General features: G+C 38.1%; 1 protein-coding gene across 8 annotated transcripts in view; it reads left to right on the forward strand.

The window, feature by feature from the left end:
- FRYL (FRY like transcription coactivator) overlaps positions 1-24,697 on the forward strand; it is a 768,252-nt gene that overhangs the window by 703,758 nt on the left and 39,797 nt on the right. For all 8 annotated transcript variants that reach the window (XM_033945802.1, XM_033945793.1, XM_033945809.1 and 5 more), the window contains 3 exons: positions 845-1,052; positions 4,140-4,289; positions 17,338-17,436. In XM_033945802.1, the coding sequence (XP_033801693.1) occupies positions 845-1,052; positions 4,140-4,289; positions 17,338-17,436 (457 nt within the window). The remainder of the gene's footprint in view (positions 1-844; positions 1,053-4,139; positions 4,290-17,337; positions 17,437-24,697) is intronic.

Raw genomic sequence — 24,697 nt, forward strand, 5'->3', positions numbered from 1 at the left:
CAAGGTACTTCCATAGCACATTATTTAAGCAAAATCCAGTTAAGCTGCTTGTCCATGAAAGTGGATGTATTCCAGTTCATCCTCATTCCATTTTTAGATATTACGTAAGATAATTTTTAAAAAATGGTGTTCTGCAGTAAAAGCTCTTGGATTGTTCTCAAGACAAGCTGGAGTGTGTTGTGTATTCAGACCCTAGTGAATAATAAATGTGGCTTACTTCATTACAGTATATTTTTCTGGTCTGTTCTGAGTGTACATAAAAATCTTTCCCATTTCTAAGTAATTATATAAAGTATATTTATTCTGCATGTTGTAAAATTTTTTGGATATTTTAAATTGTAAGTATAAATTACATTTTTACTACAACAGCAAATCTAAATACTTTAAAACTTTAGCTACTGAACAACACCTAGGGCTCCTTTTACTAAGCTGCGCTAGCGGTTTTAGCACACGCTAACCCCGCACTATGCGCCAAAAACTAACGCCAGCTCAATGGTGGCATTAGCGTCTAGCACGCGCTAAAACCACTAGTGCAGCTTAGTAAAAGGAGCCTGTAGTATTTGGCTCACATATTTATAGTATTTTTTTTTTTTTTTTTAGTATATACCTAATTATTCCCCCCTTTTACAAAGCCATGCTAGCAATGTGCTTAGTGTGAATTTTTGAAGGCTGCCACGGTAATTGGCTTTGTAAAAGAAGGCCTATATTTTTAAGTGCCAACTTTTTATTCATTTTAAAATAACATGCTTCTAATTTTCATTAAGGCTTTGTACTAAAATTTATACTGATGAAAATGAAGCTGCTGTTTTCATTTGGTTTACACCATTATTTATTTTATTTCCAGTCAGGATGAGGGAGACCAAGATGGCTTCCTAGAAATTCAAGCTTCACCACCACCATCACCTTTTCTTTCAGCCATATTGGCAGCTTTTCAACCAGCAACATATGATGACGAAGAAGAAGCCTGGCGTTGCCATGTCAACCAGATGCTATCCGAGACTGATGGATCTTGTGCAGTTTATACATTTCATGTGTTCTCTAGGTTGTTTCAGGTCAGTGCAATATTAATGCTTTGCATCCTTCTCATCAGCTTAATTGTAGATACTGTACTTTTTGTAAACACTTTGCTCCACTATGTATGAATCATAGAAACATGATGACAGATAAAAGCCAAATGGCCCATCTAGTCTGCCATCCGCAGTAACCATTATGTCTTCCTTTCTCTAAGCAATCCCACATGCCTATCCCATTTATGGTATACACCAGACATGGGCAAACTATGGCCCATGTGCCATATCCAGCCCGTTTAGTTTTTTTAATCCAGCCCGCTGACCATCCGAACCCCGCCAACCGCGAGCCCTACATACCTCAGAGACGGCGGAGCCTGCCTGAAGTTGCGTGCGTCTGCAGGCTGAAGCTTCTCCTCTGACGCAACTTCCGGTTGCATCAGAGGAGAAGCTTCCGCCCACAGACGTACGTGACTTCAAGCAGGCTCCGATGGCTTGAACAAATTACACATTAAAGTAAAACCCGCCACAAAGTTAAGAGGGAGGGAGATGCTTGGACCACGCGAGGGGTGCTGAAGGGCGGTGGAAAGGAAAAGACGCTGAAGGGGGTGGAGAGAGGGAAGGGTGATGGCGGAAAGGAACAGACGCTGAAGGGGGGGTGGAGAGGAACAGACACTGAAGGGGGTTGGAGAGAGGGAAGGGTGGAGTGGAGAGTAGAGAATGACACGGGGAAAAAATTTGCCCCCTCACCGCCCCATCCTCGTGACCACCATCCCTGTCACCGCCCCGTCCCCACGACCACTGTCTTCGCCCCATCCCTGTGACCATTGTCCCTGCCCAGTCCCTGCAACTACTATCCCTGCAGCATCAATACAAGCCTCAATATTGCAATATTTTGCTTATTCCTTCCTTATAAATCAAAGTTCTGGCTGCTGAACTAGAGAAAGAGATATTCAGCTGGCAGGGCTTTGTTTATAAATTTTTATCAACATAACTAATATACTACTTTATCCTAAAGCAAAAAAAAAGAAAAGAAGAAAAGAAATAAAATAAAATAAATAAATAGAAGTTATTTTTTTCTACCTTTGTTGTCTGGTTTCTGCTTTCCTCATCTTCTCATTCAATTTCTTCCATCCACTGTCTGTCTTCTCTCAGCGTCTTCCATTTGCTCTGTTACTGTGCCTCTCCCTTCACCCCCCGCCCCAGTTCCCTCCGCTCCCTCAATAGTCTGGCTTCTCTGTCTTCTTCCCTTCCAGCGTCTTCTCCCCACTCTCAGTTCCCCATTTCCCTTCAGCATCTTCTCCCTACTCTGTTTTCCCCATTTCCCTTCAGCGTCTTCTCCCCACTCTGTCTTCCCCAGTTCCCATTTCCCTTCAGCGTCTTCTCCCCACTCTACCTTCCCCATTTTTTCCCTTCAGCGTCTTCTGCCCACTCTGTCTTCCCCAATCCCCATTTCTCTTCAGCGTCTTCTCCCCACTCTGTCTTCCCCATTTCCCTTCAGCGTTTTCTGCCCACTCTGCCTTCCTCATTTTTTCCTTTTAGCGTCCTTTAGCGTCTTCTCCCCACCATCACCCTTCCCTCTTGCCACCTCACAGCCCTTCAGCGCCCCTTGCATGGCCCAAGAATCTCTCTCCCTCCCCTTTAGCTTTGTGGCGCGTTAGTAAAGTAACTTGATCAAAGCCGGCCGAGCCTGCCTGCAGTTGCATGTGCTTGGGTAGAAGCTTCTCCTCTGATGCAACCAGAAGTTGGATCAGTCAGTGTACTGTGAAATAATTACTTAAACTTTGTTTTTGGTTTTCTATGGCACAAATAGAACAAATGAGAGGAATCCTTTATGAAAAATATAAAAAGGTATTAAGGTTAATATCTAGCTACACAGAGAGCATATAATTTAAAATATCTAACTTAGTTTCAAACACATATATATTCAGTGCCACTATTTATTTCAGGGTGCACTATCCACTTATAAGCTGAAATATCCAAATTAGATGTTTCAAGTTACACATGCTATTTGTGCAGACCATTTAGCAGTTGATTATTGCCACTTAGACATATAAGTTAGACATCTAAATGGCACAACACCAAGAACGCCCAAATTCTTCCCCATTTTTGTATGAATAATATTGGCCATCCACTATTCTATACAGGAATGCATAGATGTTATAGCACTTAACTGAAAATGGGCATACACATGGGCGGAGCATGGATGTGTCTCCAAATTGTGCATATAACTTATACCATACTATAGTGCATTCAGCTGCACACTCTTTTATACCTGCCATTGACCTAATATAAGTGGTCAGTAGTAGTAGTAGTAGTAATAATGGTAATAATTAGCTGTTGTTACTACTACTACAGGTACAAGATCCTTTATCTGAAATCTTTGGGACCAGGCATATTTCAGTTTTTGGAGATTTTGGATTTTGGAATGGTAATGTTAAGTCAGAAAAAGTCCTTAAATTTGCGACTCTAAGTGGAATCTGCAGCTCTCTTTGCCATTTTTCCAGCCCACTGACTTGAATTGTGCAGAGAACAGGAGAAATGCATGTACCTGCATTGGTTTCAGTGTATATCATGTTGGGGAAATTACTTCCAGTTTGCATCAAATTTTGGTTTTTGGAATTTCAGATAAAAGGCCTTGTACTTTACTACTAATCATTTCTATGGCACTACTAGACACACGCAACACTGTACAGATTCTTTGCAGGTACTTCTTCTGTCCCTGGTAGGCTTACAATCTAAGTTTTGGCTTGGGCCATGGGGGGGAGGAAGGTGACTTGCCCAAGGTCAAAAGGAGTTGCAGAGAGAAATGACCTCAATTCATCAGGATCTCAGCCCACTGCATTGCTATTACTACTAAGACAGGTTCACCAATGCAGGCTTGCATAATGGAATCAGCATGCCCAGATGCTGGTAGAGAATAGGCAGTTTTCATACATCATTGAAGTGCCTAAAGTGGGGTGCCCTGTTATAGAATTGCCAGCATAATCATTTATGTGTCTAAAATTCTCTAGGAATTAAAGAATAAAACACACAGTCAGCACCACTTCCGATTGCATAAATGCTTTACTGACTTGCTTTAAAGTAATACAATTGATTTGTATTAACAAAAGTGTATTTTGTTTGTTTTAGAGTATTCAAAAAAAGTTTGGCGCTCTAACAAATGACTCTGTCAGTTTTCTGGGAGAGAGTTTACAGCGTATTGGAACAAAGTTCAAAAGCTCTTTGGAGGTGATGATGATGTGTTCAGAATGCCCAACAGTCTTTGTGGATGCTGAAACGGTAAGACTTGCTAAGGACTGCTGAAGTGCAAAACATCAATGAAATAGTTTGTTAATTATCAATAATGGTTCTTATTTATTACTGAATGTTAATGAAAATGAACAGTTTCTTTCAGTACAGATGGAAGGAATATATTCCAGTAAAACATATCTGCAGCTCAGGAATGGGTAGCACTTCTGAATCAAATTTCCACTTAGTGAAATGTAAAGGAAGTGAGGTGGCATGACTAGCCAATCTCTTACAACAAGAAGTCCTGTTAGACGTGCTAACACTCTAGTTAGCTAGGTCTGTCTACCAGGCTGTTCAGGGCACACAAAAATCTAAATGTTCTGGGGCTGTACTAATATTGGTAGTATTGTTAACTTTTAATAATTACAAAGCTTTATAGTTAAATATAGCTAGAGAAGAGTGCTCAGTTTGAACTAAGTCAGGGATCTCTTTCAAATCTACATAAGATGGTGGAATACAAATTAGGAAGATGATAAAAACAGAGATCTTAGAAACAGTAATGTTTTATGTTTAGTGGTTAGGTTAGATCCTTAGCAGTGTGGATAGCAATAATTGGGCAGACAAGATGGGTCAATTGCTCTTTTTCCCTGAAGGCCATTTACCTTACAGAATCCTTCAACAGACTTAGGGCTACTTTCACAAAGCAAACTGATCGGTTTGCGGCCCCTTTGCAACCAGATTTCCCTCCTGCACTATTCACTAACGCCTGTAGTGATCCAATCCCAATCCTCCCATGCAAATTAGGAAAACTCCACGCAAAATAGCCAAGCGATTGATTCACTAACAATTGCTTGGCTATTTTGAATCAGGTTTTACTATTGGGAAATCCGACTGCTGCAGGTTTTTTGACAGGCCTGCCTGTCTTTTTTACTCATTTTTTTCCATGGCACAGATATTTTGCGTTTGCTACACATTCAAAATATCTGCCCCAATAAAAAAAAAATGAAGACAGGCAGGCCTGTCAAAAAACGGCCGAGAGCCCCCCCCCCAACAAACGTGATCCCCCCCCAGTGACCCACAAATAGCAGGAGGGATGCCTACTCCCTCCTGCCACCACCCTACACTGCCCTCCCTGCCCGCGTGAATATGGCAGGAGGGATGCCACACAAAACTGGAAGTAAGGAAGAAGTAGGGAATTACAGGCCAGTAAGTGTGACTTCTGTGGTAAGCAAATTAATGGAAATGCTTCTAAAACAGAGAATGGTGAAATTTCTGGAATCTTGTGGATTACAGGACCAGAGGCAACATGGATTCACTAGAGGTAGGTCTTGTCAGACAAATCTGATCAATTTTTTGGACTAGGTTACCAGAGAACTGGATAGAGGGAGTACATTAGATGTGGTGTATTTAGATTTTAGCAAAGTCTTTGACAGTGTACCATACAGATGTCTTAAATAAACTGAGTGCTCTTAGAATGGGCCCAGAAGTGACGGGCTGGGTCAGGAACTGGTTAAGTGGAAGACGACAGAGGGTAGTGGTCCATGGAGATTGCTATGAAGAAAGGGATGTTACCAGTGGTGTGCCTCAAGGTTCTGTTCTTGGGCCTGTTCTTTTAACATTTTTATAAGCGATATTGCTGAAGGGCTGTGATGTAAGATTTGTCTCTTTGTGGATGATATAAAAATCTGCAATAGAGTAGACACCACGGATGGTGTGAATAACATGAAGAAAGCCCTAGCGAAGCTTGAAGAATGGTATGAAATTTTGCTGCTAAAATTTAATGCTAAGAAATGCAAGGTCATGCATTTGGGCTGCAAAAACCCGAAGGATCGGTACTGTTTAGGGGGTGAAAAACTTATGTGCATGACAGAAGAGCAGGACTTGTGTGTGATTGTATTTGATGATCTTAAGGTGGCCAAACAGGTTGAAAAGGTGATGTTGAATGCTAGAAGGATGCTAGGGTACAAAGGAAGAGATATGGCTATTAGGAAAAAGGAGGTATTGATACCCCTCTATAAGACTGGTGAGGCCTCAAATTAGAATATTGTATACAATTCTGGAGACTGCATCTACTTTTTTTTTTTTTTTTTAAATCTTTATTCCTTTTTATTTCTTTCAACAAGTGTACAGTATTATTACAATTAATTTACATAACACACTTGGCATTCTTAAACAATATTATTATACATGTTTTTATTCCCCCCCACCTCCCACCCTTTTCCATATCAATAAAATATTCCTTCCAAATTTATATATAATTATACATCCCTTTTTGATAATACAATTAATCTGACATGAAATCTGTCCCTCCCCCCATCCTTCTTCCTCAAACACTTTAAACATTTTATTATACCCAGTAATGCACAACAATAAATATCCCATCCTATTACATATATCTCCTTATTTTTCATAACAACATATTTCCAATATTTTTCCCTCCCATCCCATCCCATTTCTATATATTATCCCCTAAGGAAAAAGAATAAACTTTACTCGTTATAATATTCAATTAATGGCCTCCACACCTCTTAAAATCTTTTAAAATACCCCCTCTGTATCGCAAGAAATCTTTCCATCTTATACATATGACAAACTGAGTTCCACCAAAAATTACAAAAAGGACATATAAATGAATTTCAAAAAATATGGAAACCATTAACTGAATATTGTAAAGAATGATTAATTTTCCCATATATAGAATTTGATTAGAGAGAAAAAATGGATGAGATCATATTTCTAAATATTATATAATATATTAATACTTGATATATAATATGATATATGGAAAGAATAATTTTAGAAATTTAATTCATATATTACTGAATAGAAGGGAGGGGGGAGGGGATGGGATATTATTATATTAACTAAGAATTATATAAATTTAGTTTTCTGAAATATTAGTATGAATTTATATTTTTTTTTTGATGTAACATATGAAAATGAATAAAGATTTCTCATTCTGTATTGATAGGGAGGGAGGGAGGGAAGGGAGATTATTATATTCAATAATAATTGTATAAATTTAAATTTCTTACAAAATATTATAACTTTATAATATATTGATTTTCTAAAGAAATGTTAAATTTGATATTAATATGTGAGTAAATCAAGTGTGTTTATTCAAGTTTATAATGAATTTATTTAAAAACACTTGTTGTAACATAAGAAAATGAATAAAGATTTATAAAACAAAACAAAAATTACAATTCAATCTAGAACAGTCTTTCCAATTAGTTGTTATCTGTTGAATTCCCACTCCCGTAAGAATCAACAATAATTTATTGTTTGCTGCAGATATTTGGCATTTGGCCCTCATACACATTCCAAAAATCACTGTGTCATAGGATAAAGCCACATGACTCTCCATCAACATATTAACTTGATCCCATATTGATATCCAAAATGCCTGAATACATGGACAATAAAATAAAAGATGGTCTAGAGTTCCAACTTCAATTTTACAATGCCAGCATCTATTAGACTTAGAGCAATCTAATTTTTGTAATCTAGTAGGGGTCCAGAATGCTCTATGCAACAAAAAGAACCATGTTTGCCTAATAGATGCTGACATCGTACCTTTAATTCTCCAAGACCAAATACGTGGCCATTGAGATGCATTAATCTGATGCTTAATCTCAATGCTCCAAATATCTCTTAATCCATTTTTAGGCTTCTTATTCAAATAATTAGATATAATTTTATACCACTTTGCGGCCTGGTGACCCAGAAAATCTGCCTGGAAACATAAGAATTCTAAGCTGTAATGATCATTTAAAGATTTCCATTCAGGGAACCCCACCTGAATAGCCTGCTTCAATTGCAACCACTTATAACTTTGTTTTTTATTCAGACCATATTTATGTTGCAATTGTGAAAATTCAAGCATCTTACCATTATCAATTACTTCCGTTAATGATCTTATACCTGCTTTAATCCAATCTTTCCAGACAACCTTAAACCCGCCTATTTGTATCTTGGAGTTTACCCAAATAGTCTGTTGTTTCGATTTTAAAATAGAATCAGTAGTTAATTTGTCTACAAACCTTAATGTTTTCCAAGTATCCATTAATACTCTATTGTCCTTACGTATTTTAGGCACTTTTATACCAAGCAAAAGATCAAGCCTAAGTGGAAAGATAAGTGATCTCTCCACCCTTAACCACTCTGGTAATTGTTCCAAAAGTTCTGGGAGGACCCAATACATACCTTGGCGCATGATATAGGCCTGATGATACCTATAAAAATTGGGAAAATTTACCCCACCCTCCTCAATTGGTCTTTGCAAAGACACTAAAGCCACTCTTGCAATTTTACCCAGCCAAATAAATTTAACCAGAATACTATTTAATTTTTTATAGAAAGACCCCTGAAAAAACACTGGTATCATTCCCAATTGATAGCAAACCACAGGCAAAATCATCATTTTAACAGTTTGTACTCTTCCCCACCAGGACAAATGTAAAGGATTCCATTGCTCACACAACTCTGTAACTTTTTGTAATAAAAATTTTTCATTTATTCTCATTGTCTCTTCAAGTGTTTTATTCAGCCAAATACCTAAGTACTTTATTCCATCCTCTTTCCATATAAAAGGGAAAGAATCAAGTATACCTTTTGTACAATGCACATTTAAAGGTAAAATCTCTGATTTAGTCCAATTTATTTTGTATCCTGAGAATTTTCCAAATGTATCTATGACCTTGGACATAGATACATAGACATGGGATTGTTGTTTCCAGATTCCTCAAATGAAGCAAGATGTCATCTGCATAAGCAGATACTTTATATTCCACTCCAGCACATGGAATACCCTGTATGTCCTTTGCCTGTCGAATAGCTAATAATAAGGGTTCAAGAATTATATCAAAGAGCAAAGGAGATAATGGACAACCTTGTCTAACTCCCCTCTGCAACTTAAAAGCATCCGAAAAATTATTATTTATATATAAGCGAGCAGTTGGGGAGCTGTACAATGTTTGTATCATTTGTATAAATCCGGATCCAATACCAAACCAATCCATAGCTTGATACATGAAACTCCATTCTACACGATCAAAAGCCTACTCAGCATCTAGTGAAACCGAAAAAGCCGGATCATTAATTTGTTTTGTTAAATAATACATCTGAAATGCCAGTTTAGTATTATTAGAAGAGTGTCTTTGAGCAACAAATCCAGTTTGATTCATTCCTATTATATGCGGAAGAGCTTTAGCCAATCTTAATGCTAAAATCTTAGCTAATAATTTACCTTCTACATTTATTAAAGATATAGGCCTGTAGTTTGAAACCAATGTTGGATCTTTATTTGGCTTTGGCAAAACAATAGTTAAAGATTCTGCCATAGTGCCTGATATACATCCTTTATTGTTGATCCTGATATAATTTTAATAAATACGGTAATAGGGAAATTTGAAATTCTTTATAAAACTCTACTGTAAATCCATCTCCACCTGGAGCGGTCCCAACTCTAAGGGATTTCAATGCCATTTGTAACTCTTTTAATGATATAGGTTTATCTAAACTTCTTTTTATATGATCAGGAACCTTAGGACCTTCAACTAAACTCAAAAAATCCATCCCATCTTTCTCTTTATTTAAATAAGACTCCGAAGAATACAATGACTTATAATATTTTAAAAATTGTTTTAATATATTTCCAATTTGAGAATGAGAATTTCCTAACTCATCTTTAATTATGCTTATTTTCTCCTTCCTTTTCTTTGCTTTTAAATAATTTGCCAATAATCTTCCAGCCTTATTTGCACTACCATAATACACCACCTGCTGAGCAAAAATATCTTTCCTTACTAACCCAGAGGAAATTTCATTATATTCACATTTTTTTTAACAATATTTGAAATGTCTCCTGTTCCCATTTATTAACCAATTTTAATTCCAAATTCTTAATTTCTTTTTCCAAATTCACATATTGTTTTCTTAACAGTTTCTTTTTATATGCAGAATATGATATAATTTGTCCTCTCATAGTTGCTTTGAAAGCATCCCATAAAATTCCAATCGAAATTTCCTCTAAATCATTAAGTCTAAAATATTCATTTATTTTATTTTGAAATTCTGTGCAAAATTTAGAATCAGCAAGCAATGTATTATCAAACCTCCATACAGGTTTGGAATTATCTGGATCTACTAAGTTAACTTCTATCCATATACCACCATGATCAGATATTACTATTGGTTCTATGTCAGCTTTTATAACTTGCTGTACCATCTGATCTGAAACAAAAATATAATCAATTCTTGAGAACGATTGATGAACATGTGAACAAAATGTAAATTCCCGATCGTTAAAATGAAGAATACGCCATATATCTTTTAAATTACATACTTGTACCAAATTATCTAATCCCATTGATTTCATTATTCTACTAGGATTTTTATCCATTATTGGATCTATAACAGCATTGAAATCCCCAGCCACCACTAAATTAGTAGTAGCCAGTGGTAAAACTAATTGTTGTAGAGATTTAAAGAATTCACTTTGATTCGAATTAGGTGCATATATATTTAGTAACGCCATTGTATTACTGCCCATTCTCATGTCAACAAGTAACCACCTTCCTTGAGGATCTGCCTTAACCATATTAAATGTTGCTGGACATTTTTTATTAATCAATATTGCAACTCCTGCCTTCTTTTTTACTGCTGGTGCAAATAAACATTGTTTTATCCACTTATCTGTCAGCTTCATAGACTCTGTTCCAGACAAATGTGTCTCTTGCAAGAAACATATATCTATATTTTGTTGTTTAATATATTCCAATACCTTTTTCCTTTTTATAGGGTGATTAAGGCCATTTACATTCAAAGAAAAAATTTTAAAACCCATTTTACAAATAAAATATAAAATACATATATAATCCACTCAAACATAAAATATACATTTTTTCTTTTTCCTTAAACCAATATATGAGTCTCCCCCCTCCCCTCTTTCCCCCTCCCCCCCTATTCCCATCCCCCACCCTCCCCTCCCCTAACACAAATGCAAACTTCGAAACGCACATATTACTGAGTAAAAAATAAACTCCCCACAGGCAATAACATACTCATTTTTCTTTCTCTAATCTTTCAAACAACCAACACTAAATTCTCCTGCAGTCAATCCATTCTTCAATACCCTAAATACCCATATTTACTATAATTCTTTATTATATACTTCCCCACTCATTCAAATTTCCAAACATTCTTCCATCCTATACCTCTAATATATTTATAAAAGGATATACCCAATATTTCGGAAACCATTTCTTACAATATATATCCCCCCAAGATTAATATTATTATTTTATTTTATTTTTTTTTTTTTCTAACCTAAGTTTCTCACAACTTCAATGGAACATACATCACTCCATCCTATAATATTCATTTTTTATTTTTTTTAACCTTACATCAAAAGAAGGATCAAACATTTCAACCAAGCAGACCTCATATTTTTTAAAACTCTCATTAATTTTCATTGCATCTTCAATCTATTACAGTCTATTCTCCATTCTACACAACTGTAACACTTGTACATCTTCATCCTGCTGTTTCAGTCTCTTATTCCATCTTCTTGCAGATTGCTATTTCATCTTTCTCCAATAAAGTATTTTTGCAACATCATCCTTATATCTCAGTCAATTTCAGATGCAAATTGTAAATCTAAATAATGCTCAAGTCATTTCCATCAGTCCATCTTCACATCTTCTTCTCTTTACATCAATAGTCTTTTGAATTTTTCATCTTATTATATTCTAAGTTCCCACATTTCTCCAATGCAGCATTTATGTGTCCTCATATTATTATCTCAGTCACGCTCAAATGCAAATTATAAATTCACATTAAGAAACCATCCAAATCTTATAATTGTTCCTCATATTTTCTTCAGTTCCTTTATGCTCCATCCCTCTTCTTACCTTGTCAAAATCTTCTTTTCTTCTTGTCTCTTTAAAATTTTTCATTTCTATTCTTTAAATCTTGTTTGAAATGTTGATCCCCCTTAAATCTAACTGCAACAATTTTCTAGAAAATATTTTTCTCCTTTTCTATTTTTTTTTTCCACTTTTTCCTTCTTCATAAAATATCTTTCAATTTTCACTCAAAAATATAAACCAAAAATAATCTAAGTATATTATTTATTACATTTTCTAAATACTTTCATGAAACCATAGGCAAATTATATTGATCTAGAAATTCCTGTAATTTGCCTGCTTCTTCAAAATTATAAGTTTTATTCTCATAAGTTACCCGCATAATAGCAGGGTATATCAATCCATATCTTGCTCCCATTGCTCTCAGTTTAGGTCTTAAATCCAAAAGCTGTTTTCTTTTGTAGGCTGTAGCTTTTGCAAAGTCAGGTACTATAAAGATCTTAGAATCCTGGCATTTAAGATCCTTGTTTGTTTTAGCCAGCTTTATAATCTCTACCACCTGCTGATGTCTTAGCAGCTTAAAGATTAGTGGACGGGGACCCTTCTGACTATTTGATCTTTTCATCGGTATCCGATGTGCTCTTTCTATCTCCAAAGGAAAAGAACTTTTAAATGGCAAGATCTTTGGGATAAAATTAGTCACAAATTGAATAGGATCATTCTGCTCAATCTCCTCAGGTATCCCAATCAGACGCAAATTATTCCTTCTTTCACGATTTGATAAGTCTTCAAAATCCTTTTTCTACGCCTCTATTTCTCTGTGATCTTTTTTACACACCAGCATCTCTGCCTCAGATTTCTCAGCATGCTTTTCTAACTGCTCAATTTTGAAGTCAACTGTCTGCATTCTATTTGTCAGACTCTGTATTTCCTCCTTCACAACTTTTATATTTTTAGCGTTATCACTTACTATTTCTTTAATTTTCTGAAGTTCATTCATCAAATCACTGTTATCAATTTCTTCCTGAGGCAACGGGACCGCTGTCGGGGATACTGAATCCATTTTTGTTCTTTTTTTACTTCCTGCTCCTGAATTCACCATATTACTTTTACTAGTTTTACCCGAAGCCATTTCTTACTTCAATTCTCTCTTTTCCTTCACTTTTCTTTAATTTTAACTGCCAAAATCTTAATAAAATTTGCCTGTCACAACAGAGCTAATCCTCTACCCAGCCATCTTCGTGCGCTGCAAAGTTCTAGAATCGAGACTGCATCTTCAAAAAGATACAAAAAGAATGGCGTCGGTCCAGAGGAGGGCTACTAAAATGGTGCATGGTCTTCATAATAAGGTGTATTGGTACAGACTTAAAGTTCTCAATATGTATACTTTAGAGCAGGGGTCCCCAAAGTCCCTCCTTGAAGGCCGAATCCAATCAGGTTTTCAAGATTTCCCCAATGAATATGCATTGAAAGAAGTGCATGCACATAGATCTCATGCATATTCATTGAGGAAATCCTGAAAACCCAACTGGATTCGGCCCTCAAGGAGGGACTTTGGGGACCCCTGCTTTAGAGGAAAGATAGGAGAGAGGAGATATGATAGAGACGTTTAAATACTTACGTGGCATAAATGCACATGAGTCGAGTCTCTTTCAATTGAAATGAAGCACTGGAATAAGAGGGCATAGGATGAAGTTAAAAGATGAAAGACTCCAGAGTAATATAAGGAAATACTTTTTAACAGAAAGGGTGGTAGATGCATGGAACAGTCTCTCCTGGAAGAAGTGGTGGAGACAGAGACTGCATCTGAATTCAAGAAGGTGTGGTACAGGCATGTGGGATTTCTCAGAGAGAGATAATGGTTATTGCAGATGGGCAGACTGGATGGGCCATTTGGCCTTTAACTGTCATCATGTTGCTATGTTTCTATATAAAAATCTATTAGTACTATTATAAAATCATAATTAAAAATATTTGTCTTCCCTAAATAACAGTGTATATACATACATGCTGAAATATATATACAGATAGTATTTCTAGATGCCTTTTAAATCCCTTATGGTTTTAAATTCTTCTATATTTATAGTTTTATATATATATATATATATGTGTGGACCTTCGTACTGCATCCAGGCAATAAGCTGCCGGTTGCTATACTCTTTGTGAGTCCAATCTTTATTAATTATGTATTTATAAATTTTTCATTTTGAAATTTTTTATTTTCGTCTCATTTCAATTCTATAAAGTGAAGAAAATCACTTAACTTATCTGTGATAATTTCTTCTTTCACCCCTACCCTAATTAATAAAGATTGGACTCACGAAGAGTATAGCAACCGGCAGCTTATTGCCTGGATGCAGTCCGAAGGTCCACACATATATATATAAATATAAAACTATAAATACAGAAGAATTTAAAACCATAAGGGATTTAAAAGGCATCTAGAAATACTATCTTGATATACTTTACCAGCAAATGACATTCTAGTTTGGAAATATATATACATACATGCTGAATATATATTAGTAAGACAATAAATAAGGTTATCATTAATAAATATATTAAAATTGAAAAGGTATGGACAAACTTAAAAGCCATAAACAGGTATCAGACATTCAAATCATGTAAAAGAAATATAAAAACTTGTCCATTTGGTCCTAAAGTCCAATTGTGACCAACTAGTAAAATTTGCTATCAAAACAATGTTCAAAAGAACAATTAACACCATGAAAGTTATTAAAAGTCTCTGAAAAAAAGCTAATTAAAGAGTAATCTGGAGGCTGGAAGTAGTGTCACAGACCCGGATTGCAGTAAAGTAAATCAGACATCCTTGATTGCACAAGCTGCTTTTATTGTTCATGAGAGCTTGAAATTTGCATAAGTATCTACCAAGAATGATTTAAGACTAGTTCAAACAGTGTAACACTTAACCCAGTACTCCATAAATGTCCTTAAAAGAAGTAAGGCTAATCTGCTTAAAAAAAAAGCCATTATGAGTCACCATGCTCTATCTGTGGACCATGGGTAAGTGAAAAACATCATATTCTCAAATTTATATAGCTTTTTTTCAGAGAATTTCTTTTGAACTTTTTTTTGATAGCAGATCTTACTGGTTGGACAAAATTAGAACCAATAGGGTGAGTTTTTTCTTTTTTTTTTTTTTTTTTTTACATGATTTGAATGTTTGATACCTGTTTATGGTTATTAAGTTTATTTGTGCCTTTTCAGTTATAACCCTTTCCCTCCCTTTTACTAAACCGCGATAGTGTTGCAAGGAACCACACTGAATTCTGCATTCAGCTTCCGATGCTCATAGGAATTCTATGAGCATCAGGTGCAGCGCAGAGTATTCAGCGCAGGTCCATGCGCTAAAAAACACTATCACAGGTTAGTAAAAGGGGGGGGAGTTATTTGGCATTGTTGCTCAGAAGCAAAATGTGTTTTCTGTGGCTCTTATGGGAGATCTGTATCTCTAAATGCCTGTTACTTGGCACTGTTGCTCTCGCTCAACATCGTTACGTAAAGCAGCCATTTCACCATCTGCCAATTAAATGTGTATTTATTAATGAAAATCTTATTTCCAATGCAATAGGTGTGTCATTCTAGATATGTGGGTTATCTCCCTATGGCCGCGAGCCATCTGCAGAAGGAATCCACGATGGATTTTTTTCTGTGTTTCTCCTCTACTTCATTGGGAGCTCTACTGACACCTGTAGTTTTTCCCTTCTACATGCAAGCCTGAAAAAGTGTTTCTATTCTGCTCTCCCTTTTTTCTTATTTTCTTTGGTGTTTTTCATGCTCGGAGCGTTCTCTTCAGCTCTGCCTGTGTAGAAAAGTCCCAGACTGATCTGCAGCTGACAAACCGATCCCTGGTAGTACCTGTTAGCCTGCCTGCATTAATTTATTTCGAGCTCGGGGCCGTCCCTGCTTTAGTCTCACCTACTGTTTAGGAGAGGTTTGAGCACAGGCTGTTAGGCAACCTTAGGAGGCTCAGCGGTGTCTTGCAGAATGCCAGCTGCATTTCTCGCCTCCACTGTTAGTACATCCTTCAGTCCACAGGGGTGGGGTTTAGTCAGGCATGGTATCTGACTGGCAGCCCAAAGATCAGAGTCAATGAGGCATTCCCAGCATGAGGCAGTGATTCTTCTACTTCCAGCTTCTGTAAGAGAGCTGAGGCAGGCTGCAGCACAGGTCACAGTGAGTAAGGCTGTTAACAGCCTGTGAGGTGAATCAGGGGGTGGGGGTAGGGTCTGAAATTTGAATTGTGTTTATTAATCTCTTGCCTCCTCTTTCATATCCTTTTGATTTCTGCAACCCAAGTGCATCACTGTACAATTCTTTACATTAAATTTTAAATGCCAGATATTTGACTATTCTTCTGATTTTTGGAGATCTCTTCTCATGCTTTCTACTCTCTTTGGAGTATCCATTCTATTGGTGATCTTTGTGTCTCTCTCAAATATATTAAACAGAATTGGCCCCAGTACCAGCCTCTGAGGCACTCCACTACTCACCTTCCTTTCCTCTTACTACAGGCTATTCCATTTACTACAGGCTTCTTGTTGCCTTTCAGTCAACCAGTTCACAATCCAGCTCACCACTTTGGGTCCTAAGTTCTACTCTCAGCTTATTCATGAGTCTTTTGTGAGAAAACATATCAAAAACTTTGCTGAAATCCAAGTAGATTACATCTAGCACATGTCCTTTATCCAGTTCTTTGGTCACCCAGTCAAAGAAATCAGTCAGATTTGTTTGGCAGGATTTTCCTTTGGTAGAGGTGAGTAACCTAATCTTTTGTTCCTACCTGTCACTACGGTGCTCTCTTCCAACTGCTGCTACTCTTGATCTAATGCATATTATTTAGTAACCCAGGGAAGTGAGCCTCTTCTCCACTCCTCTCCTTTCCTGCAGACTAATGCTTGCCCTTTGGTGAAGTTACTGAATGCTGCAAACCATTCTCACAACAGGGCCTGGGTATCAGCCTGATCCAAAGGCAACCTGAAATGTTCCTTGCCTGGGAAACGCTTTGTCTCCGGAAAGCCCTGCTCCTGATCACTAGAATGTGAATATTATAAACATGCTACCTGAGGAACATATATTACTGTTTCTTAATTTTCATGTGCTTTGCATGTTTAAAAAAAACAGATTTTATAATTACCTAACATGATCTAGTAGGCTAGTAATCGCCATAAATCATACAGTGTTTAAGATAGTAATTGTTTGTCTTCCAGTTGGTGTCATGCGGTTTACTTGAAACACTAAAGTTTAGTGTGCTAGAACTGCAAGAACATTTGGATACCTATAACAGCAAACGAGAGGCAGCTGAGCAGGTGAGTGTGGGTTTCCTTGTTTCAGGCATTCTTATATAAATGCATAGCTGTCTTTCAAGCCATATTTACTTTCAGAAAACTGGAGGGTGGCCATTATCTATTTCTGTCAAAGCATGCTGAAGGGGTTGTGGCATAATGAACCACTTACTGGTTTTGTACTCCCATCTAGGGCTAATTTTGCCTTATGAGCTACACAGATGCCAGGGCTCATGACACAAAAATCTCTCCACACCAGAAAGAAGATGGTTTTGCTCTTTGAATTAAAAATATTCCACCCATTTAGGTCTCAGAGCTCTTCCACCTACATAAATAAGCACTTGTCTGAGCTTCCAGTGCTACTACCACGATCTGCCTCCCTATCTCTGCATGTGCAAACTGTTGCCCTCCCTACAGTGCTCCTCTTACTGCTCTAGTGAGTCCTGCTACAAGACAATATGAAGAAAGCAAGTCAGCTATTGAAGTAGAAATGGAAATCCAAATTCTATTTCCAACCCCAGAACATAGATTTATAATGTAAATTATATTGGAAGCGATTCTATAAAGTGTACCAAAATGCTGGGTGCTGAGCACAAATTCTGTAATAACATGTGGGCACCCAGATTTCATTATAAAATACTAGTGTAAGTCTGCATTTATGTGCCAGTATTTAGACATTCCCACTACAGACATGTCTTTGGCAGGTGCAAATGCACATGCCGCCATGGCACTATTATATAACAAGTGCTTGTTTATTTCTGGGAGACACCCATGCTCTGAGAAAGAGATAATGGTTACTGCGGATGGGCAGACTAGATGGGCCTTTTGGCCTTTATCTGCCATCATGTTTCTATGTTTTGTATGTATGTGTTACAGAAGATCCTCATTAAGATTATAGAATACTGCTTAGTGCTCACCTACACAGGAGTCAACTTTTCAAAATGCTTTTTTGCTTCTCTAAAATGGAAGCTCCAGACTTAGATGGTATTGATTTCCTTTTTTTGACCTCCCAATCCCTTAATATCTTTAATATTCTCCTCTGCTATTGTGCTCCATGGCACCATTCCCCATGTCTACTCTGATTTGATAAGGTAAGTGGTGGATATATACTTAGGTCACCAAGTTTCCATTCTGTTTGGTGACTTTAACATGCACTTCGATGATAGGTACTGTGATCCTTTCATAGGCAAGTTTCTTGATTTACTTGATTCACTTGGGTGGAAACAGATAGTAAACTCTAGTACTCACACTAAAGGTCACATACTCTTCCTTATTTTCACTGACTCCACCTACTCACTTAATACTTCAAGAACACATGTTAACCAAATCTTCCCAGTGCCTTGGTCAGACCATCATCTCATAAGCCTTTCCCTACTGATTGATACTATTGTCATTTCTTCTTCTCCTCCCATTATTTCTAAGCATAGTCATTTTGAGCTTTCTGACCTGAACAAAGCACTCTCTGACAAATTAATTTTATTCACTCTTCTGGACTCTAGCCAGATGGATGAAACCTGGAACTATGCTTTACTTCATACTCTGGACCAGCTCAGGCAGAACCTTACCATCAGGAGATGTCACAAAGTCCCCTGATTCATTACCAATCTTATCTCTTTAAAACATACAGTTAGAACGTGCCTGGAGAAAATACCTCTCCGGTGATAACTTTGAACACTACAACAAATTTCAAAATTATAGAGCTCTCGTCCGGGCTCCTGGGGAGGATGGGCTATAAAAATGAATAAATAAATATTTTAACAGAATCATTGAATCCTCCCCGAACTAATCCAAAGAACTGTTTTTCATCGTATACACTCTCTCAGAGAATTTCTGAACAGTTAAGATAATTCCAATTGTTTCAATGCCTTTCTATTCCAAAACTATGCCGTTGGAACCTCTACTACCACTAGACCCAGTACTGTTATAAGATTCCTTCCACACGGTGTCATCTCAATATTGTTTATCTTTTCTCACATGTCAACAACTCCCAACGTGTTTGTTCACCCATAGTAATAAAAGCCTTGAAAGACATCTGCCCCTTTATTTGGTGATATACGTATAATCAACAAATCACTTCAAGATGGGATCTTTCATAATGAACTAAAACTAGCAGCTGTGAGGCTTCTTCTTAAGAAGCTTCCTTGGATCCCAACTCTGTTGACAATTATAGACTTATATCCTCTCTACCATTCCTAGCCAAAGTTCTTGAGAAAATAGTCTTTGATCAATTAATTGAATTTTTGCATAATAATTCTGTCCTTGACCCCTATCAATTTGGTTTCCATCCCGATCATGGCATTGAGACCCTTCTCTTATCATTCATGGACTTTGATCATTTAGGTTTTAATCAAGGTGAATGTTTTCTCTTGGTCAGCCTTGTCATCTCTGCCACCTTTGATACTATCCACCATCAAATGCTGCTTAATAGACTTCTTTCCATTGGCTTGTCTGGCAAAGTGTAGAAATGGTTTCAATACTTCCTTTCTAACAGACCCTACTCTTGTTTTCTATCCCAAAATAGGTCTAAGGAAACTCTTATTATCAGTGGAATTCCACAAGGTTCCATCCTCTTGCCTGTTCTATTCAATAATTTTCTCCTGCCACTTTGTAGCTTCTTTAAGAACCTTGGTGTTGTCTACCATCTCTATGCCAATGACATTCAATTCCTGATTAAGATTAAATACAACATTGATGAGACAATTATCGAGTGAGAATTTCATGAAGCTCAATGTTGCCAAAACCTGCATCCTATTCCTACCTGATCACCCTTCTCCTGATATACCAAGATCCCTTTGGCTTGACAATTTCATTATTGTCATAGTTGAAAATGTACAGTCTTGGAGTGAAATATCAAATCTCCAGGGTAGTTTCCATGGTTTTTCACAAACTAAAAGTTGTCAGATATTTAAAATAGGTACTGTCCTTCTCCAACTTTGCTCGGTTGTTCAGGCCCTAGTGTTTCCCTGCTTTGACTACTCTTAACAGCCTTTTAGTTGGAATCTTGAAGCAGCATCTGAGAGCCCTGCAAGTTACCCAAGTAAGAAAACTAAGAAACATAAATCTTTACCTTCTGGGTATGCCACTGTGTCCTCCCAAGTGTCGATATCCTTGACGCATAGTAAACATCAACACACTGAGGATTACTATCCTTCCATTCAGATGATGTCTCCTCGTAGGCATGCCTCAACATTGAGGCCTCCCACATACCAACAACCAATACAGCAGACTGCTTCAATGCTGATGTCTCTTCCAATGCCAGCACCGTCTCTCCAGGAGGAGATCTGGGCTATGTTCAAACAAGAGCTTTCGGGGGCTACTGCAGTCACAGGCTTTAAAGGCTTCCATACCTGCCTCTGCCTAGCCCAAATATGCATCAAAGCATCGATCGAGGACAAGATCAAGCACTTCTGCTTGACATTCAGCATCAGAGTTGACATGGACATATTTAACACATGCATCGCCATCAAAAAAGAAGTTATCTCCTATCTCAGACCTTCAACTTCCATCACGACCCATAGCTGATGCTCCTTTCGCCACATACCCCCTGGCTCTCCTTCCAGAGAGTACTTCAAGGAGTCTGACTCTAACCACTCAGATTAGGACTTACCAGAATACTCATTAAGGGCCTGGGATAGGCATGTGGGATCTTTCAGAGAGAGAAAGAGATAATGGTTACTACGGATGGGTAGACTAGATGGGCCAATTGGCCTTTATCTGCCATCATGTTTCTATCAGAAAAATCCTATCCTGATCCTTCCTCACCTCCTCAACAACACAAGTTCCTCATTAAGATTATTGAATACCGCTTAGTGCTCCCCTACACAGGAGTCAACTTTTACAGAAGTTTACCTTTTACAGGCTTTGTAAAACCTGGAGTCTTGCTTATAGGGGGTACCTTCTATTTAAGATAACCTTGCAAATGTGTAGTTAAATATAAATCCCTGAAATATGTATTTTTTTAACCTTCACACTTAACTGCATTTCTGTCCCTAAAGCATCTCAAAGGGGTTCAGATGTTGGAACTTACCCCCTCTTCTACAAAGCCGCGTGGTAACGGCCCCGAAGCCCATAGAGATTTAAAGGGCTTCGGCAGTGTTATCTCTAGGGCCTTTTCCCCCGGCTAATTTAGATGAACACCCGGCTGTCATCTCAATCGCGAATCCTGCTGCTGTCGCAACTGCTCAACATTTATTTTTTAAAACCCATTCACCGGCTTGGAGATTTCCCTGGCTGACTCAGCACAGCCTGAATCGCCCCCAAAAGTGTTTGACTCCTGCCTGACTTTTTTTAACGCCAGCAAGTGACTTGAACCCTTGCTCCGGGCCTCTAACCTGTATGTGCCGGCTTCCCTGCTCTTCCTTCTGAAACTGGAAATTATGTCCCTGGGGGGGGAAAGAAGAAAAGGGAAGCCAGCATGCACACGTTAGAGCCCTGGAGCATGAGTTTGCTACAGGCTAAGGCGGGAGACAGGTCAGCGGCAGAGGGCTGCTCTTGCTTGCTTCGGGCCTTCCTCGCTGCTGGGTCCTGCCTACTTTCTGTTTCCGCGAAGGCAGGACCCAGCAACGAGGAAGGCCTGAAGCAAGCAAGAATAGGAGTTGTAAGCTTCCCTCCATCACTGACTTATGGAAGATAGGGAATGGGATGGGAAGAGAATTGCTGCTGCTGCACCCAATTGGGGAGGGGGAGGGGGAAGAGAAGTGCTGCTGCTGCACCCAATTGGGGAGAGAGAGGGGAGAAGGAAGACCAGGGAAGGGAGAGGAGAGGAAAGAGATGCCAAGACCATGAGAGGGAGGGAAAAGAAAGGAGCTACCAGACCAAGGGGGGGAGAGATATCAGGGCATATGGGGGGAGGGGGAGGGGGAGGAGACAGATGCCAGACCAGGTGAAAGGAAGGAGAGAAAAGAAGGAAAAGAGATGCCAGATAATAGAGTGGGAGGGGGAGATAGAAGGAGAGGAGAGAGATGCCAGTGCATGGGGGGAGGGAAGGGAAACTAAGGAGACATAAAATGCCAGACCAGAGAGAAAAAAAGGAGAGGAGGTACCAGAGAAGGAGGGAGAGGGAGAGATGCCAGGAGAGATGAGAGAGAGAGATGCCAGGGCATGGGGGAGAGAAGGGAAGGAGATAGAGATGCCAGACCATAGGGTGGAGTGGGAAGGAAGGAAGGAAAGAAAGAAGAAGAGAGAAATGCCAGAGCATAGGGGAGGGGGTGGAGACAAAAAAATGGAGAGGGGGTGAAGCTGAAATGAATCATGTACAAAGGAGAGAAAGGGCACAGGATATACAGTTTATTGAAGGGACTTAGAAAGAGGGAAGATGCCATATGGAACAGAGAGAGGGCGGACACTGGATGGAAAGGGCAGAGAGGGTGGACAGTGGATGCAAGGGGCAGAGAGAGGGTGGACAGTAGCTGAAAGGGGTAGAGAGAGAGAGAGGGTAGAGGCTGGATGGAAGGGGCAAAGAGAGAGGACAGATGTTGCATGGAAGGGAGCAAGGACAAATGCTGAATAGAAAGAAGAGAGTGAAGAGAAGATGATTAAAGCAGAAACAACAAAAGGTAGAAAAAAAAATTTTTTGTTGCTTTACATAGAATCAAGTAGTGTTATAACTGTATTGATTAAAGTTTATAAATAGAAAATGGAAATAAGGCAAATTTTTGGGACTAAACCCCTTTCCTTAGGTCAGGACAGGATACCATAACAGCAGTATACTGTACTGTCTTGAAGAAAAATTTGGCTTCTGAAAGCTAATTGAAAAATGGATTAATCCAATAAAATAGTATTTTCTTATTTATCATTATTTGTTTTATTTCAGTTTGTTAATTTGTAAAGTGGTGATTTTTATGTAGCAGTTTTTTCAAACTTACATCTACTGTCTTTATATTTTGCACAGTATTAGGGGACGTGTCACTATTTCTTTGGTGTTGCATTGTATGCAGAGTCTGGTTTCTTGGTTCAGTTTAACTTTTGTCTACATATTTCTATTTTTAGTTTGTGATTATTCCATATTGGGCGAGGGTGTATCTGTGTTCTGTGTGTATGAAAAGGATATGGTTTTCTGTTAGCATTGACTGTATAAGATCAATTGACTGTGCAGGATCTGGCTTGTTTAGTTTTATAATGCGTGTGTTGGTGTTCTAGTGCTTACTGCAGTGTTTCAGATGCTGCCTTTTCCTAGGTGCACCCTTGTGTGACTCATGGATTATTACTAAAAGAATAACTTTTTTTATATAGAGGAAGGGGTTGTTAAAAAATGATCAGCACTGGCTGTCATATATACTAGGTACGCCACTGGATTTAATGACCCTATTCTAACTTTACTGTTGATGTAATAATAATAATTTTATTCTTATATACTGCCATATTGAAAAAGTTCTAGGAGGTTCACAACAAGGTGAGCTAATACATGGGATACAGATAAAATACAAATTAGAATAATGGACTTAAAAACAGATAAAGACAGAAAGCATTTACAATATAATACAGAAAATACCGGCATGGCAGGGAAAGAAGTAATACATAGAACAGATAAAATACATCAAGTTGAATATAAGGAACTTGATTGAAAAAATGAAGCAGAATGCATTAAGATACAAGCCTATCAAAGAGTTGAGTCTTTAACAATTACACACTATAAAGAATTAAATTAAAGTTGTATTAACATCAAGAAGTTTTCAAATGACATTATAAGCAAATAAAAATAAAATATTTTTAATACATTGCTAATTATTACCTGCATCTTTACCTAAATTGTTTTGCCCTAGCTCTCACTTTGATCTTTATCTACTACTTTTTAATTTTGCTATAGTGCTATAGTGCAATCACACAGTCCCTCTCCTTCAGGGCTCAATAACACCTCTCCATAAATTATGTGGAAGAGGTCTGGAAGTGGGGATCGCATCTATTACATATCCTCAGTGAGACCTCAGGAAGGAACCTAGTGATCAAAACATAATTAGAGGTGCTGTAGAGCCATTTCTAGTGATCAAAACATAATTAGAGGTGCTGTAGAGCTACCGTAAATACTCGAATATAAACCGGGATTTGGGGGCCAAAAAATTGGCCCAAAAATGGGGGTCCCGGTTTACATTCGGGTCATCCCCCAGTGACCACCCGAAACCCTCCCGGACTTCCTGCAGGCCTGCCTTAGGCCGGGACAGGAGGGAATCCCTCCCGTCTTCTGCCCCAGCCGACACTAACAATTACCACCCTCCCTCGTGTACCTGTTTGTTCCCTGGTGGTCCAGCGTGTATCCCCCGCTGAAATTCTGCAGAAGATTGTAAAGGTA

This window comes from Geotrypetes seraphini, chromosome 1, assembly GCF_902459505.1.
Source record: "Geotrypetes seraphini chromosome 1, aGeoSer1.1, whole genome shotgun sequence".
Classification (NCBI taxonomy): Eukaryota; Metazoa; Chordata; class Amphibia; order Gymnophiona; family Dermophiidae; genus Geotrypetes; species Geotrypetes seraphini.